A 17,192-nucleotide genomic window follows, 5' to 3' on the forward strand; every position below is an offset into this window, starting at 1 on the left:
GTACCTGATGCTTCTTTTCTTGTACATATGTTGCTGATCAACACACTCATTTTCCTTTGATACTTCTGAGTATTATAGTTGATTTTTAAGGCACCAAATTGTACTATTGAAAATTTGAGTATGCAATGTACTAGAATACTGTACTTAATATCATGTGTGAGCCCTTATTTTTATGGGTCATGTTTACACATTATGATGTATTCAATAATACCATCTAACCTTATAGTTAGAATTTTTAAGGAGTGCATGAATCTTGGGAGTTATTTTGATTAGTCTTAGGAAAAACTAAATTTAGAATAACTCTAGTGATAACATTTATTTATATAAGTTCTTGATTATCATTATCGTAATAGACATTATGATTGACTCATTCCATTTGTTAGGCTCTAGTTTTTAATGGAATAATTGTTATTAGAAAAAGCAGTAGGATAGTCATATCATGTCTTAATGGATAATTAAAACTAAGAAGAGCTAAATGTTATTCAAATGCTTTATGAGACAAAATTCAATTGTGTTTCGAGATTAGAGTGGATGATTTGGATGAGATAGCTATTTATAGAAGAAAATTATAGTGAGTAATGTTATGAGATATTAAGATAATACATATTAAAATTTATGATCATTAGATTAATGAAGGATCATTAATGTGAGGATCATTATATTTTATTGAAGATGTGATATGTCTATTATTAACATCAAACTAATAGACTATAATTAAAAGTTCTACTTAAACAAAAAATAAATCACCTTTGGACAGAATTAAATTTTATTTAAGTATGTATGCAAAACAATTGTAACACATCACCTTTGGGCAGAAGTGAGACCATTATTTTAATTATGCACGGGCTAGTTTTGCTAAATAAAAATGTAACAAATCACCTTTGGGCAGAAGTGAGACATTTGTATCATGTTAGGCAAAACTAACAAAAGCTTTTCAGTTATACTTGAATGATAGGGTAAATGTAACTCACCTTTGGGCAGAAGTGTTACATCAAAATTCATTCAAGTTAAGCCTTTATGTTTTGTAAAATTTTTATAATATTTAAGGTTTACAAAACATTTAATTAGTTAATAGCGGAAAATGTTTAGAGTAAGGATTTTTAAGTTTCTGGTAGGACCTTATTTTGCGGAATTAGTTCTCGGAAATTTTGGGTTCCGAGAATTGCCAGTTTCCGGCTTTTAGTGGGTTTTTCAGTATTTGGGTGTTTACATGATTTTATGGAGTTTTATGGAAAATGTTGATTCCGATATTAGTGAGTTTTCGGGTTTATGGGTTATGACCCCAAACCATTTTAGAAACTCATAAACTCTTAGAACACATAAGCTATTTTAAGCCCATACTACATGATTTTTAAATAGCCCGTGAACCCGTAAACTGGTTTAAGCCCTTAACCCATGATCTTTATTAACTAAATTAATAATGATAAGATTTGGTTCAAATCTTTTTAATGATTAACAATTATATTTGTTTCCTATTTTAAGGGGATTCAAATCTTTTAAGAAAATATTAAAACTTCTAAGTTATCAAAGATTTGAAAAAATATTTCCCTAAATAATCATTAACAAATTTTAATCTAGATTTTGAACCAACATATGTATAGTTTTCGATAATAATGATGAACACGAAGAACATCATCGAAAATTTTAACAATTAAACATAAAAAAAACTTGGAATCGAAATCTTTAAACATGAAATTAACATATTTCGAAAATATTAGAGTTTACTAAATATGAATTTTAGCGATTTTAAACAGTTTCATGTATTGTTTTCGTAATAGAACATGAAAAAAAAAGAAACCTAAAAAATTAGGGTTTATCAAGTTTTAGTCCATGTCTTCTGATTCAATTCCAGATTTACGGAAAACATGAAGAACTGATTAATCAACATCACTCTGATGCCACATGTTGATCAGTTCTTCATGTAAGTAATATAAAACATGATAAGTATTAAATCTATGAACCTGTTACAGCATGGAGAGTAGCAACCGCAACAGAGAAGGATGTAGACGACTTGGTTGTCAGCTTGGTCGAGTTCCCCTTTAGGATGTATAGTTAAGGATGGTGTTATGGTTCTTGAGAGGAACCCGGTTTTATGAGAGAGGAGGCACACAAAATTGTTATATGTGTGTGATTAGATTATGATGTTAATTTATTCTCTCTATATATACACCCAAGGGGAAACCCTTTATTAGCTATTAAGAGTAATATGGCCCATCAACAATTACCAAGCTAATATATAATAAGGTATAATTAATTATTTTGATCTATTATTATATAAATGATAATGATGGCCATATAAATAAATATATAAAATATATTTATTCTTACAATTATGGCGCGAGAGGATGAAAATTCTGACGTGTTAAGGCTTGAATTGGACGGTTAGTGATTGTGTTTGGACGGTTCAAAGAAGAGATCAATTTAGTGGGTTATGGATGTTAAATCATGTTTATTTTTAATATGTTATATATGTTTAATTAGTTTGTTAAAAATGTAAAGAAACGGTGGAGTTTAAAATTAAAAAAAAATTTGTCAGCAGTCGTATAACGTCTTACAATTAAACAGAAATTCATAAATAATAATAATAATAAAAATTGCATAAAAATATTTGTCGATTCGATCTCGTATGCTTGAGCCACATCCTTTGCAACAAAAATGCATGTAATTCCTTATGGGTCTTAAGTCGCGCCTTGATTACAAATTCCTATATTTATTTAAAAATTAATTGAGTTAGTGACAACAATTTAAAATTTTATAATACCAACAAAATTATATATATATATCGAACCTTGGTCTAACTTGACGAAGGATCAACATATATCCCATCAGTGTGGTCAGATCATAAGTATGTAGCGCCATCAGTTGGATTATCTAACAGTTGAACACCAAGTGAAAATGGTGGTAGGTCATCAAAATGGTCGTATTCTTCCTCGTCGACAACATTATCAACACCAAGGATACATCGTTTACCTTGCAGTACGATGTGGTATCTTGGTTTGCTCGGGTCATTTACAAAGAACACTTGTGTGCAATGTGAAACGAGAATAAATGGTTCAGATGCATAGCCATTTGTTGTAAGATTGACAAGTGTAAAGCCATATTTATCAACTTGAACACCTGAGTTGTTATTCACCCACTGACACTTGAACATAGGGACAGTGAAAGTTCTGTAATTCAGCTCCCATATTTCTTGGATGACACCATAATAAGAGTTTTTGGATATTTCTAACCTTGTATCACGATTCGTCCTATCGAATTTGGTTGTGGATGCTATTACTGTAACTCCACTATTCTGCATTGTACTTTTCTCATCTTGATCTTTTGTGTAAAATGTATACCCGTTAATTTTATAACCTTGGTAAGATTTTACTCTATTTTCAGGACCGTGTCCCAATGTTTTCACAATTGTATCAACATCTAACTGACCATCATTTGCCTTTTTTTTCATCCATGAAGAAAACTCTTTGTTATGCTGAATTTCAAGCCACATTTTGTTCTTATTTGGGTATGTTGATTGTAATAACTTCAAGTGTTCATTGACATACGGAGCAAGGCAAGTCATATGTTTTAGGACATAAAAATGTGCAAGTTCTAGACTTTCCTTATGAGGGTTGAACAATTTCATACCAACGCCTCCTTCCCCTTGAAGTTTACAAGAGTGATGAGATTGTGGTAGACCAATACTTTTGACGCCTTCCACATAGTCTGTACAGAACTCAATCACCTCGTCAGAAGCATACCTTGTAACAATACTACCCTCAGGTCGATTACGATTTATTATGTAGGACTTTAAGACACCCATGTATCTTTCAAAAGGGTACATGTAACGCAAAAATACAGGACCGCAAGCATTGATTTCTCCAACAATATGAATCACCAGGTGAACCATCACATCAAAAAAGGACGGTGGGAAGTACATATCTAGTTCACAAAGCGTGATGATAATTTCATTTTTCCATGCATTCAATTCCTCGGGGTCAATACATTTTGAGTGAATCATGTTAAAAAACCAACAAAGTTTTGTGATGGTATGTCGTGTGCTCTCTGGTAGCAATCCACGGATTGCAATAGGAATCATATGTGTCATCAAAACATGATAATCATGGGACTTCATACCAAACAGTTTATTGTCTTTCATGGACACCAACCTTTTAATGTTTGCAGAATAGCAGGATGGAACTTTAATATCGTGTAAACATTTACAAAACTTTGTTTTCTCTGCCTTTGACATTGTATAACACGCGGGTGGCAGCAAAATGCGATTACCTTCATCAACAGGGGCAAGCTCTTTACGTATTCCCATTTCTACCATGTCTTTACGAGCATAGATACCATCTTTTGTTTTTTTTTGGAATGTCTAACAATAACCTGAGCAAGCTATCACATACATTTTTTTCGATATGCATAACATCTAGGCAATGCCTAACCTCTAAATCTCTCCAGTATGGTAAGTCCCAAAAGATCGACCTTTTTTTCCAAATGGTTTCTTTCTTAAAACTAGTTCGTTTTCGTTTTCCAAAAACGGTATTTATATTTTTAACTCTTGAAAATGCATCAACTTTCTTCGGGATTCTTCCAGTCTCAGTATTTCCATTAAAGTCTTTCTTGTTATTGCGATAACTGTGACCAGTTGGAAGGAATCTTCGGTGTCCCATATATACCGTTTTTTGAGAATGTTTTAAATACAATGAACTTGTCTCATCTTCACAAACAGGACAAGCTTTCTTACCTTTCGTAGTGTATCCAGACAAATTACCGTACGCTGGAAAATCATTTATGGTACAAAAAATCATGGCATGTAATTCAAAATATTCCCTCTTATAAGCATCATACACATTTACACCAGAAGTCCATAGAGTTTTTAAATCATCAATTAAAGGGGACAAATAAATATCAATGTTATTACAGGTTGTGCCGGACCCTGAATCAACAACGACATCATTATGTATTTCCGTTTCATGCATAACCATGGTGGAAGATTGTAGATACAAAGAAGAACTGGCCACGTACTATGTTGACTATTACCATGACCAAAAGGATTGATTCCATCAGAACTTAGCCCAAACCTTATGTTTCTAACTTCATTACCAAATTCTGGGTATTTGCTATTTATATTTCTCCATTGAGGTGAATCTGCCACATGTCTTAATTTTCCATCATTTATACGCTCATCTGAATGCCAGCGTAATAATTTTGCTTCTTTCTCGTTTGAAAATAATCTTTTTAATCTCGGTATAATTGGAAAATACCATAATAATTTAGCCGGTGGTCCATTTTTCTTAACATTATTATCATATTCATCGGTTTTACTTTCTCTCTTGTACCTCGATTTACCACAGTGAACACATTTATGGTTGTTCTCATACTCATTTCTATACAACATGCAATCATTCTCGCATGCATGTATTCTTTCAACTTTCAAGCCCATCGGATTCATCATTTTTTTTGCTTGGTAAAACGAAATCGGTAACTCGTTACCCTTCGGAAGCATGTCATACAAACCAACTAATAACTCTGTGAAACTTGTATTACTCCATCTAGTTTTCGCTTTCATGTTAAACAACTTCATAACAGCTTCAAGTTTTGAATTATCAGAACCGTTAAATAATGGTTTTTCTGCATCTTCAAAAAGAGGTTGTAGTTTTACTTTATCATCATCGCCAATATCATTCTCTAAATCCTTAAACATGTCATCTAAATTTTCATCATGTAAATTGTCATTGTTTAAATTGTCATCATTTAAATTATTTTCATATACGTCATCGTTTAAATTAACTGATGTTGTGGCACCGTCAATTCGTGATTCCCCATTCTTATACCAACAAGTGTAATTAGGCATAAAACCATTTATAAGCAAATGATGCTCTATATCATTAATACTTTCAAATCTTTGCAAAGTTTTACAAATCACACAAGGACACCAAATCATTTTAGAGCCAACAATCTTCCTATTAGATTCAGCAGCCTTAAGAAAAGTATAAACGCCTTTCATATATATTTCAGAAGGACGTCCACTTTTGTACATCCAATATTCTCTACATTCCATCTGAAAATAAAAAAAAAATCAAATAAGTTATATGCAATTTATGCACGGGTCATTAATAGGTACATAAGGCAGTGGATCCTAACCCACTTTTTGAATATTCTATCTCATATGCATACATTTTAACTTGTTAACTATTTAAGAAAAATTCGGCAGCATTTCCCCTTAACTCCCCAGGTATGCGAATATGCCACACACCCGAAGGAGTAGAAGAAACAACTGTCGATTTTTTTCTTAAATAGTCAACAAGTTAAAATGTATACACGTCCTAATGAGATAGAATATTCAAAACGCAGTACCAACAGGGACAATCCAAAATTTATCTCTTAGATAAATTTTGGACGGGTATACTCTAAAAGGCAATCTTTTATACACACATATCATACGTTCAAAGACACACACACACATATATATATTAACAATAAAGGTAATAAACTAAAATTGTACGCACCTTTAACGTCTTGAGATAGAACAAAGATTTAAAAGAGATAGGAAAAGACTAGTATTCAATATTCATCTACAAACAACAAAAATATAATCAATTAATACATAAACCAAATTAAATAATATATTGTTGAATTATGAACGATAAATAAAATCAAAGTCTATATATATATATTTCATACCTACTTGAAAGGTTATTATGAATCAGTTGAACTGCATCCATCCACTAACAGAAGAAGATGAGGTTTATTTAGTATTTATAATAATACTTTTGAAATGGACGTAACATACTTTAGGATATAAGTTAATTACGAAGCAAATAATAAACATAAAAAATAGAAAAAACAGGAAAGGACTGTTCCAAAGCACCGCCCAAAATGTAAAAGTAGTTGGAAGACTAATTTTTGAGTGGTCATTGTTTATTTTAGGCGGTTTAGTGAGTATTAGAAATAATCCATATATCTTTTAAGTGGTTTAATATATGGACCGCCCAAAAGTTTAGTGGACCGCCCAAAATTCTTTAGTGGACCGCTCAAATAGACCGAATTTGTACTAGTGTATATTGGCACAATCCATATAATTAGGTATTTAGTTATTTGATTAAAAGATAAATTGATATGTTTTGATTACATTGACATAAATATATTTTTATTTTAAGCAAAGAATTTAAGCTATCCATGAATCTCCAGGTTATATTTGTCCCAAGTTATTTTTTTATCCAAGAATCTCTAGGTTATATTTTCTAAAGTTTTTTTTTTATTAGAATAGATAGATAATTAAAGAAGGACCAATATGAGGTGACTTCCTTTTTTTTAATACTTCATGCCGCTGGCCCAATTAGCAGCCCATTCACATTAATTCCCAATTCCCATCGATCCCAGTTGATTTAGCCAAGGCCTAATTAACTTTGGTTTTCTAGCTGATGCTATTTTCCACACATAAACGCAGAGCTCCATCAGTTAATTACTTAATTCTAACTTCTATCAAACTAATTCACCTTCATTTGCAATATGTGCACTTTAATTAGTTACCTCCACGGCTCCACCAAATCCACTCATGAACCACATATTGATATATAACAATCTTTCATGTCTAATATGCAAATATGTGTATATATAATCAGTGGCGGATCCAAGAATTTTCCTTAATGGGCTCATCTTTTTCGATTTTCAAATTTCTCAAAATTGACTATTAAAACTTCTGGTCACGTCGGGTCGGGTCAGGTTATAAACAGAATACAATACGATATCATAACAAAAGATAACAAGAAAACACACAATCAAATTACAATGTCACTGGAAATGAAATGAAAATAAGAAACATTACAAATTTTAAAGTTGTTCGCGACGAGTTTTCATCTTTTTAAAGTGATCCATTACATCTTTGACCGAAAACATTTGCAAGAAGGTCTTTTTCTATATAACAAATGCAAGAATCGTTTATATAACCATCACTCATCCGATTAAGCAAATCCGTCTTCACATGCTTCATTGATGAAAAACATCTTTCAACACTTCGCTGGATTTATGGTGACAGAGGATGGAAGAAGAGGATGATGGTAAGATTTTGGGGAAGGCTTGAAGAAAAGAGGTCGATGAATAAGTAAAGGTGTAAAGGGGTATTTTCTAAGGATAAAACCCTAGTAAAAGTAAGAAAGAAAAAAAAACGTGAAAGAAAAACGTAACAAGGGAGATTTGAACCCGGAGTCTTTCAGAAAGGATGGACAAAGGAAGCTTAAGGAATAATTATTTACCACTAGACCAACACTTAACTTGTTAATATGGGTTCACCTCTAAAACTCTTATGGGCTCACTAAAATTTTTTCTATATCGTCTCTACGAAATTTTGAAAAACCGTTGGGTGCCCGTGCACCCGAGGGTTCCTTAGTAGGTCCGCCGCTGCGATATAATGCACTGATCATGCATGTGCCATATAATAAGATCAACTTCAATCCGTAATCCATTCTTGTGTCTTTCCTAAGCTAGATACTACAAGTCTACAAGAATCTCAACAAGTTTTGCATTCATTGTTGTAAGAACTTCTTACGTGGACTAGATATCCCTTCATATACCGGAGTGTCCAAAAATTCAATATGTTTGGGGGAAGATCTATGGGGTCAAGAAGATGAGGTCGCTATCTTCTTCATATAGTACTATGTACGTCTATACACTTTAAATCAAGTATCAGCTTATTAACGTATAACCTAAAGATTGTAGGAACTAGGAAAGTTTGCTTTCGGCCAAGAGCCCAACAATTCCTTGATGCACCAACAGTGCTCGCATCTTCATCCTCATAATCTGAAATCATCATTGCCATCTAATTTCTCTAAATAAAACTTTACGAAAGTCATTTTTTAGTTTGATCAATTGCCGATCGTCCCTTCTCTTTGAATCGAGCCAAACTAGAAGCACTGTTAACACTTGTCAGAATTGATTGTATGGTCAAATTAGTCAACACCAGTTAAATAAAATCAGAATTGAATAGCAAACCAACAAACCAACAATTTGTATGTCCATTCAATGTGATAGTCATAGAACAATATAATCAAATTAGAAATGAAGAGAAAATGCATGATTCACTAAACTCTCTTCTTGATTACACCCTTGATTCGTTTAAACTCCGTTCCTCAACGGTTACTAACGCATGTTCAATTTTTGTCTTTTTATTGATCACAGCCCATAAAAATATTCTGATATTGGAGATTATGAAAAAGTGGAAAGCATAGGAAAGAGATGCATAAAAAACATTATGTTTGATCCAAATGTCAGCGTCATTCTTTTTCTAAACTTGCTTATTGTTTCATATGTCAACATTAGGTTGTCTTTAAAGATCAACACTCCAAACAGCCCCCTCTCCTTCTCCACAAGAATTATGAACAAATTTCATTCTCTCCGCGGACTTGCATATCCCGCTGCACGACCAATCAAATGAAGCCACACAAGCATTCCCTGCTTGTGCCTTCCACTCACAATCTGTATAACACACCCATGACCAACAGTCAACAGTCAGTCATCTGCACACATGTTTCTAGACATGTGCATGTAAATTTTTAAAATATTATTTAGTAACCTGGAGGAGTTCCACAACACATGGAACGATCATCTATGTGTTGAACATCCAAACCAATTAACCAAGACCCTAAAGAAACATCCTCATTAGCATACCTATGCAATATACCCCTGCACAATAAACCTTCAAATCATTAAACCCTCAACGAGATCGAGCAATAAATGTAATCATTAATTACAACGTACGAGTTCATAGAAATATATGCTGCCAAGTCCTTTGAAATGGCGTAAATTTGCCCAGTCGCGTGTCTGAAATACTTGTTCCCTTCTTCCCCAAATTTCCAATATTCTGGCTCGTGATATCTCACACCTCTGCCCAATGTATTTCCAATAACAGTTAACTAGATAAGTACTCATTATTCATCTATAAAAGAATCAAAATTTTGAATGTGTTTAATTAGAAGAAAGTAACGCACTTTTGTGATAGCACGGGGCCAGATTTCATGCAGCCGATGTATGTTCTTGGGTTAGATCTATAACGTCCAAGTGAAGTCACAAGCATGCCCAAGTTGACATGAACATCATCGTCCACCTTGACATAGAACTCAGCATCCCATGTGGTGACTGCGGTTGAGAAATACAACCTTGTTTTCATGGAAAGCTCGTGATACCCCTCGACATGATCTAACCTTAAGAAATCGTGATACTTTTCCTCCTCGATGTCAATGGCTCGATCAAGAACACCACCAGGTGTTGCACTATGTCCTATGACAAACTTTATTATGATCCCCTTTTCTTTTGCTAGTTTGTTTAGCTTTGATCCTGCTCAGTGTCAATATAATGGATGAACATAAGAACATCATTAGATATTAACAACAAAGTTGGATTTTTTATTTTATTTTACAAATATATCATTTAACCTTCTTGTTTTTAGTAAAGAAATTGTTTCAGCTAACTAGTAGTTTCCACATACACCCTTCTCACGACATATTTTGATATGGCGCAACAAATTTCCATCTGACGCATGAGAATGGATCTGCTGTGCCAATCTGTCAAGCCAAGACTTAAATTTGTTGCACCAGGATTAAATACGCTTGTCAAACACATTGGACAAGATGGCCATTGTGGTGTTTTTTACAAATAATAATCATAGCATACACATATACTGATTTTAAAATGGCTTGTTATGAACTAATGTGTGTTTGTGTATGCTATGATTATCTAACAAAAATAATCATCTAACAAAAATTTAGCGAATATTCGAAGAAAACTTCAGGGATGTCATGAATAGAAGTATAACCAGTGGGCATCCATGTTTCTCGAACCGAGTCTCTACGCTTCTTGCTGCTGAAAGCGGTATTAATACCGATGACAACAAATGCTTTCTGTAGAGATGTCTTGTTTACAGCCACCCTCCCTGGGAGAAATTTGGCTCCATTATGAGTTGTACGAGCTGCCTCTAGTTCCATCTCTAATGATCTATGCAAAAGTTGAATCCGACCCGAGTGACTTTTTAAGCATGTAGAATTTACTATGATATGTATATAGAGGCTTACCGGATGGCTTGATGAGTTTTCGTGACTTCTGCCATAATGTCTCTTGAATTCTCTTCCACCAATTTCTTGTAGAAAATAAGAAACATGTTAGTGTTAGAAATAATTGACAACTAATTCATACAATATAATTACCAAGCATCTAAAGTTTCATTAATGTACTAAAAACAATTCCGTCTAAAGTCACTCAAACTTTATTACATGTTCAAATTAATCTTGTGAAATTTTCTTACATATGTTTTAAGAAAAAGGTAGTAACCTAAATGGTCTATATCCAAATCTTGGTGACTATTTAGTGAATATTAAACATAAGAGAAAAAAAAGATGTGAGTACTAACACGCTTGCGATCACCATCTCGAGATGCTGTTAACCTCAGCTTCTGTTCACGATTGTTGAAGCGAAAATCGTTAGAGTAAGGCCATGTGTGTCGGGTGAAGAGTGACCCCACAAGAAAACTCGCGGTGCATAGCATCAAAATGATCTTTCCTGGTACAGACTTTCCTCTCATTTTCAGCATATTTTTGTACAAAGAAAAGCTATGGTTTAAATGCAGCAGGCTAGCCAGAGAGTGAGCGTGGTGCCACATTCTTGTAATTGGTAGAAATAGAGATACAAGAATTATGTGGGAGGCAAGGGGTGTGTGGCTGATTACTCATGTGGGTTTCATGGTTCAACCAACCTTTCAAATTCAAACTCGACCACTCTCATTATCATCGTACATGACGCAACCACTTACAATGTCTTTGCTTATAGTCCTAACCACTACCGCCACAAGCAATACTAGTGGTCTAATCATGTTTTATATTATTTATTATTATTGTACAAGCCCTCCACACGTTTCTTTCTATTATATGTGATTTACTTTTAAACGTACTTGGTTAAGTGATTAATTTGCATTTTTATGAACAAGAAGATGATGCCTACGAGTATCTCTCCCGAAAATGACGCCATTTTTGTGATGACATGAAATTGTTGAGTTAATTTTGTTAAGAGTTGTAAAAAGAGAAGTGTTCTTCCGGTTATTGTTTTCGTATTGGTTGGACCATCACCAAACATTTAATCTCTGCCAAGTGACGGAACTTGAACAATTACATTGGAGGTGTCGAGAATTTAGATTAATTATAAGTTCATACATATAAAAGAACTAAAATTTTTTCATAAAATAAAGATCATAAATCCCAAAATATAACGTGTTTGTACACAATGAATACAAGTTTTTGGATAAGAGGAGTCAGATATAAAACATGACATGCATAATTGCAAAGATATGACTCACATGCCTTACTTCCGAGCCCAACCAGGGAGGAACACAACCTCTCTCCGCCCCCACTATGGTCCGCCTACGTCTCCACCATCATAATATTTATATGTAGTTGTGATCATGTATAATGGTGTATCGCACTTGACACCCACAACACATGACGTCTACAAACTAACATATCATCTTCACATTATATTACAAGTTTTCTTCAAAAACACTTATTATCTTTTACATAACTAAGCTTTCACAAACAATACCTTTATTTTTTCAATTAATTTCAGTAAGTCAATCTTTTTATATTCCTTATATACTTAAATAATATAATATTAAAAAAATAATACAATATTATATATTTAAAAAAAATAAAACGTTATGCAACCACTCAGTCATATTGAAAATAGTTGTAGTTATAAAAGAATAATAGAATATAATATAAAAATAAAAGAATTATTATATATATTAAATAATAAAGTTTCTTATATTACACTTTCACTATTATATTATATATATTACATTTCTAAAGGTCGGTCCGCAGTAGTTGTTGTACTCTGTGCTTTCTATTTGGTATCCTTATCCTCATATCAGGCACAGCTACCCATCCCACCAGCCACCACTGAACTTGCTTTGTTGTACACATCTGGGTTATGTTTTGTGGGTACACGTATGTGTTCAATGACACCTGTTCACATGTGTCCTTAACACCTGTTCTGTACAGGTTTCTTTACACCTGCTGGCATTTGTAAAGACTAAAGAGATTCTCTCTCTCTCATAACATTTCTCTATGACAAAGTTCTCTCTGTGTTCATGCAATCTGATGTTAGTTGTTGCCGGATTCCATATCTGAATCCTTGGAGGCAGTCGGATGTCGCCGGATTCCATCTCTGAATCCTTGGTTTCTGCTGTTGCTAGATGGTGTAGTGACGGTGAGGTCCGGTGGCCGGTCCTGTTGTTGCCGATGGTATGGTGGTAGCATAGCAGCGTTTTGTGGCTGTATCGGTGCCCCGTGACTGACCTACTGTTGTCGGGTTCCTTTTGGGGACCCTAGGTAGCACCATGGTGGAGATCTGAGTCGCGAGTAATTTCATTCACTTTTCGAGGGTTTTTTTTTTCGTATTTAAGCACCATGTTGTGAGGTTTTGGTTACTGATTTATGATATATCAATCTTCATTTCACTTTTTTTTAATCATTTGGTTCGATTATGTTTTGTGTTTGCTGTACAAGTTTGTATTGTTGCTACTTTTCTATTACCTTGTTTATACACTGTCCAATAGCATTTTTAGTTCTCAGCGGATGACAAGTTCATTTGTAATCAGGTTTGAGCAATACATTTTAAAAGATCTTTGTTAAAATTACATATGTGAATCATGTAATAATCAAGCATGGCTTATTGATTTGGAAAAAGAATAAGGTAGTCTCAAGTGTTGACTGATTATTACTCCACTTCTTTGCATACAAGTTTTGAATAATCCGAAATAATAAAAATGAGCAGAGAATGAGAGACGTGCTATTTGTTTCATATCTTGCATAACAGTTATCTTAATATCAATGTGATATTCTTTTCTTTTGTTGCAGTTCGAGAGGACTCTATTAAATTGTCTTTGTTTCTATTAGTTTTTATAATACGGGTGATAGAATTTATCAACTACCTGGTAATGCATAAGAAGTTGTTACACAAACTGCTTTGGACTAAACACGATATGCGACTTTAACAACCAGACTACTAAGATAAAACGAAATGCCAACAATATGTTTAATGACGACTCTACTATGATAAACAGCCCCGCTGCAACGCGGCGGGGTCTTAAAACTAGTTCCTTCTAAACCTGGCATTACCTAGCAGTGCTTTGTGCTTGAGTGATTGCAACCTGAAGCATGGGTTCTACCTGTTACACGTGGTCTGGTCTGATACGTGTCTTCATCTAATGACATGTTCTGCTTTACTTCACTAGCTTTCCACATGAAGAAACACTAAGTGACCCGGGGCAGATTACGGATAATCTGGGGGTTAAGTAATGTTTCCCACGAGGATGAGGTCCAGCAAAGAAGGTTGTTCTTCAGGTGATCTGCAAAACAGACACCGTAAGCTCGTCACTGAGAGGGGGGGGTTCCTCCTTGTGACCACCCTCCGGCGTGAGAATCAGACTAGATTGCTCTGAATATAAGTGTATATTGAGAGATTGCTAGATAAGATAAGATAACGAGATATCAGATGATGTCCTTACCATTCCAAGGTGTTGGAGTATTTATAGCCGAAGGTAGGTTTCCTAGAAGGTACAGCCGGCTGAATAGTATTCCTGTTCTACCAACAGTGGACTACGCACAGGCCATGCTGGTTGGTGAATAGACTACGGCCGACAGTAACAAGGTCGGTTGTATACTGTTCCTTTACTGCCGGCTATGCACTGTTCCACCAACTGTAGGCTGCGCACGTCCCATAGTAAGGGTTGGTGAGTAGGCAGCGGCTAATAGTGACAAACAGTACTAGAGGGTGCTCCTCCTCGTACTGTTGTCGGTGAGCTGTCACCCTGTGATTGGTTCATGGGCTGCTCTGGTCAGATCGTCTGTTCTGCCCATACCTTAGTAGGTATAGTACAAAAGATCTTCCAGAAGCATACAGAGTGGCTCGTTTAGGCGGGATTATTCCCGCCTTGCTCATTCCTTCATGTGACTACTGAAGTAGCTAGTGCCTTGTGCGTGTAGCCTTGCTGTCAGTGCGGGTAGCCTTCCCTGATGGCTTGTATCCGCAACTGCGGGAACAAGCGGGGTACTTCACCATTGGGAGGCTTTTCCTGCGGGTACAGCTGGCGTACTGCGCGTAAGGTTTTCTCTGAGCATGGTGGGTCCTGCGGGAGCAGTTGGTCGTTGCGCAGACGTCCCTGTTCAAGGTGAGTCTTGCGGGTCCAACTGGGCTCTGCTGGGACCTACCTCTTCAAGTCCCCCCAGTCCAATGTTCTTCTCATGAATTATTAATAAGTGAGGTGAACTTTTGGACTAGTAAGGGGTTTTGAAAAGGGTTTTTAGTTTTAAGGTTTTCCGTGGGGATTCTTTCCGCGGTTTTCCTAATGTCACGCAGAAATTCCCGACTTTTCTGCTTGATCTTTGGGTATGAAGCGGGTAGGTTTGTAACCTCCTCGCAAGTCAGGAGCGTTGAGTCCCACTTGTGTGGATTCTCCATGGGGTTTTGGTAGTTTTCAACATAGTGATCAATTATGCTAAAACCACCAATTCCATCTTGGAGTTTCAGACAATATAGTTCTCGACGTTCCCGTCATGCGGGGATGTTATTCCCGTTTCCCCAAGCATAGCCCAGAAGATCCTTCTTGGTTTGAATTCTCTGCAGAGTGCTAAGTATGTGAAGGGTTTTGCCTTGACACTGTACCCGCACTCGTCTTACGGTTACTTTACTTCCAAGGTATTCCTGGCGTCAATTCCCTGCAGGTGCTAAGTATGTGAAGGGTTTTGCCTTAACACTGTACCCGCACCTGTCTTACAGTTACTTGGTTGCCAAGGTAAGGGGTATTTTCCCGCCTACTTTTGAATCTTTTTTGAATTTTTTGAAATTCGAAGAGTTGGTGAAAGGATAAGAACAGTCCAAACCCTGAAACGTCGTGCGACGGTTTCTTCTGACGGTGTCAGAACGTGCAGGAAATTATGGTGACGTGACAGTACATGGTCATTCCAGACGCTTTTTCAGGCGCGTGGGCGCGATTTTTCGGGCGCGTGGCCACGAAATTAATGGTACGTGTCCTTTCAACAGCTGTTGCCAGCTTGCTTTTTGCCACGTGTCATAGTTTCATTGCACCTTCGATTTCTCTCTCTTCCGCATTAATTTCATCGCATTAATTGCGATTAGTATATAAAGGGGGAGAGAGTTCTTTGTAATCCACACTTTCACTTTTCTCTTCATCTTCAAAGCGATTTCCGGCGAATACTCAACTTTTCAGTCGAGCATTCTCTCGAAATCGTTTTCTTCTTTCATCTGCAAGATGTCTTCTCACGATCTCGAAGCTACAGCCCAAGAGGCTGGGGTGTTCACCGATGACAAGAGTACTGCTGGCGAGTGCCAGTGTGCTCTGCCTGTCGATCTGTACCAGTACATCGTCAGGAAGTTCATGCTCGAGTCTCTCGAGCCTGAGTTTCCTGAACCCCATCAGACGGTGTATGATGCCCCCAGAGGCAAGATCGGGGTATATGCTGCATTCTTTGTTTATAGGAATCTTAGGTTCCCATTGACAAAGTTTGTGTACCGTGTCCTGGAGAGGCACGGTGTGCACCTGACCGAGGTGCACCCGATGGCGATCGCGAAGATTCGCCACTTCGAGTGGGTGTGCCGGATTCTGGGCATTGAGCCCTTCGTCGACCGCCTGATGACCTTCTACTCTTGGAGGTGCATCCAGGGGTGGTATACGCTGATAACCCGAATCAAGGGTTTGAAGATTTGCGCAACCGAGCGCAGTCTTCGTTCGTGGAAGAGGGAGTTCTTCTACCTCTCTGCTCGCGACATCCCCCTTGCCATGAAATTTAAGAATGGGCAAGCTCTCCCAAGCCTTCACGCCTCCAACTACCAGGAGGCGGAATGGTTCTCGAAAATATCCCGGGTCCAATCTCCGGTTTACCGGTTTGCGGAGTCCGGGATGGTGATGCTCGGGATGAGCCGGGTGTGGAAGGATGCGGATGCGCGAAAGATCCCGATCGTCCTCGAATACGGTTTGAACTCTGTTCCTTACGGTATGCTCTGTTTCTTTTTGTTGATTTAGAATCTCTTCTAACTTCTTTCCTGTTTATTTCAGAGGGGAACGACTTGCAGTCGCTCCTGTATCCGCGGGAGGCTGACGGTCCCGCTCGGATGGGTACTCGTGCTCTAGATGAGAACGAGTTGCC

The 17,192-nt window shown here is 36.4% G+C and overlaps 3 protein-coding genes across 3 annotated transcripts; all 3 read right to left on the reverse strand.

Moving 5' to 3' along the window:
• Positions 1-2,839: 2,839 nt before the first annotated feature.
• On the reverse strand, positions 2,840-4,312 carry LOC143587292 (uncharacterized). The gene has a single exon (XM_077068620.1). The coding sequence runs from the start codon at positions 4,310-4,312 to the stop codon at positions 2,840-2,842; it is 1,473 nt and encodes a 490-aa protein (XP_076924735.1).
• Positions 4,313-4,873: 561 nt separating this feature from the next.
• Positions 4,874-7,554, reverse strand: LOC143587282 (uncharacterized). Its single transcript, XM_077068612.1, has 2 exons — positions 7,519-7,554; positions 4,874-6,046 (listed from the first exon to the last, which is right to left on the reverse strand). Exons 1-2 carry the CDS (start codon positions 7,552-7,554, stop codon positions 4,874-4,876), a joined length of 1,209 nt encoding a protein of 402 aa, XP_076924727.1.
• Positions 7,555-9,087: 1,533 nt separating this feature from the next.
• LOC143587283 (putative beta-1,3-galactosyltransferase 8) lies at positions 9,088-10,964 on the reverse strand. The gene is made up of 5 exons (XM_077068613.1): positions 10,796-10,964; positions 9,972-10,317; positions 9,742-9,867; positions 9,557-9,666; positions 9,088-9,459 (listed from the first exon to the last, which is right to left on the reverse strand). Exons 1-5 carry the CDS (start codon positions 10,962-10,964, stop codon positions 9,311-9,313), a joined length of 900 nt encoding a protein of 299 aa, XP_076924728.1. The 3' UTR covers positions 9,088-9,310.
• Between the last annotated feature and the right edge of the window lie 6,228 nt (positions 10,965-17,192).

The sequence above is a fragment of the Bidens hawaiensis genome, unplaced genomic scaffold (genome assembly GCF_021521415.1).
Source record: "Bidens hawaiensis isolate Kalapana, Puna unplaced genomic scaffold, B.hawaiensis_p1.1 tig00035439_1, whole genome shotgun sequence".
Taxonomy (NCBI): Eukaryota; Viridiplantae; Streptophyta; class Magnoliopsida; order Asterales; family Asteraceae; genus Bidens; species Bidens hawaiensis.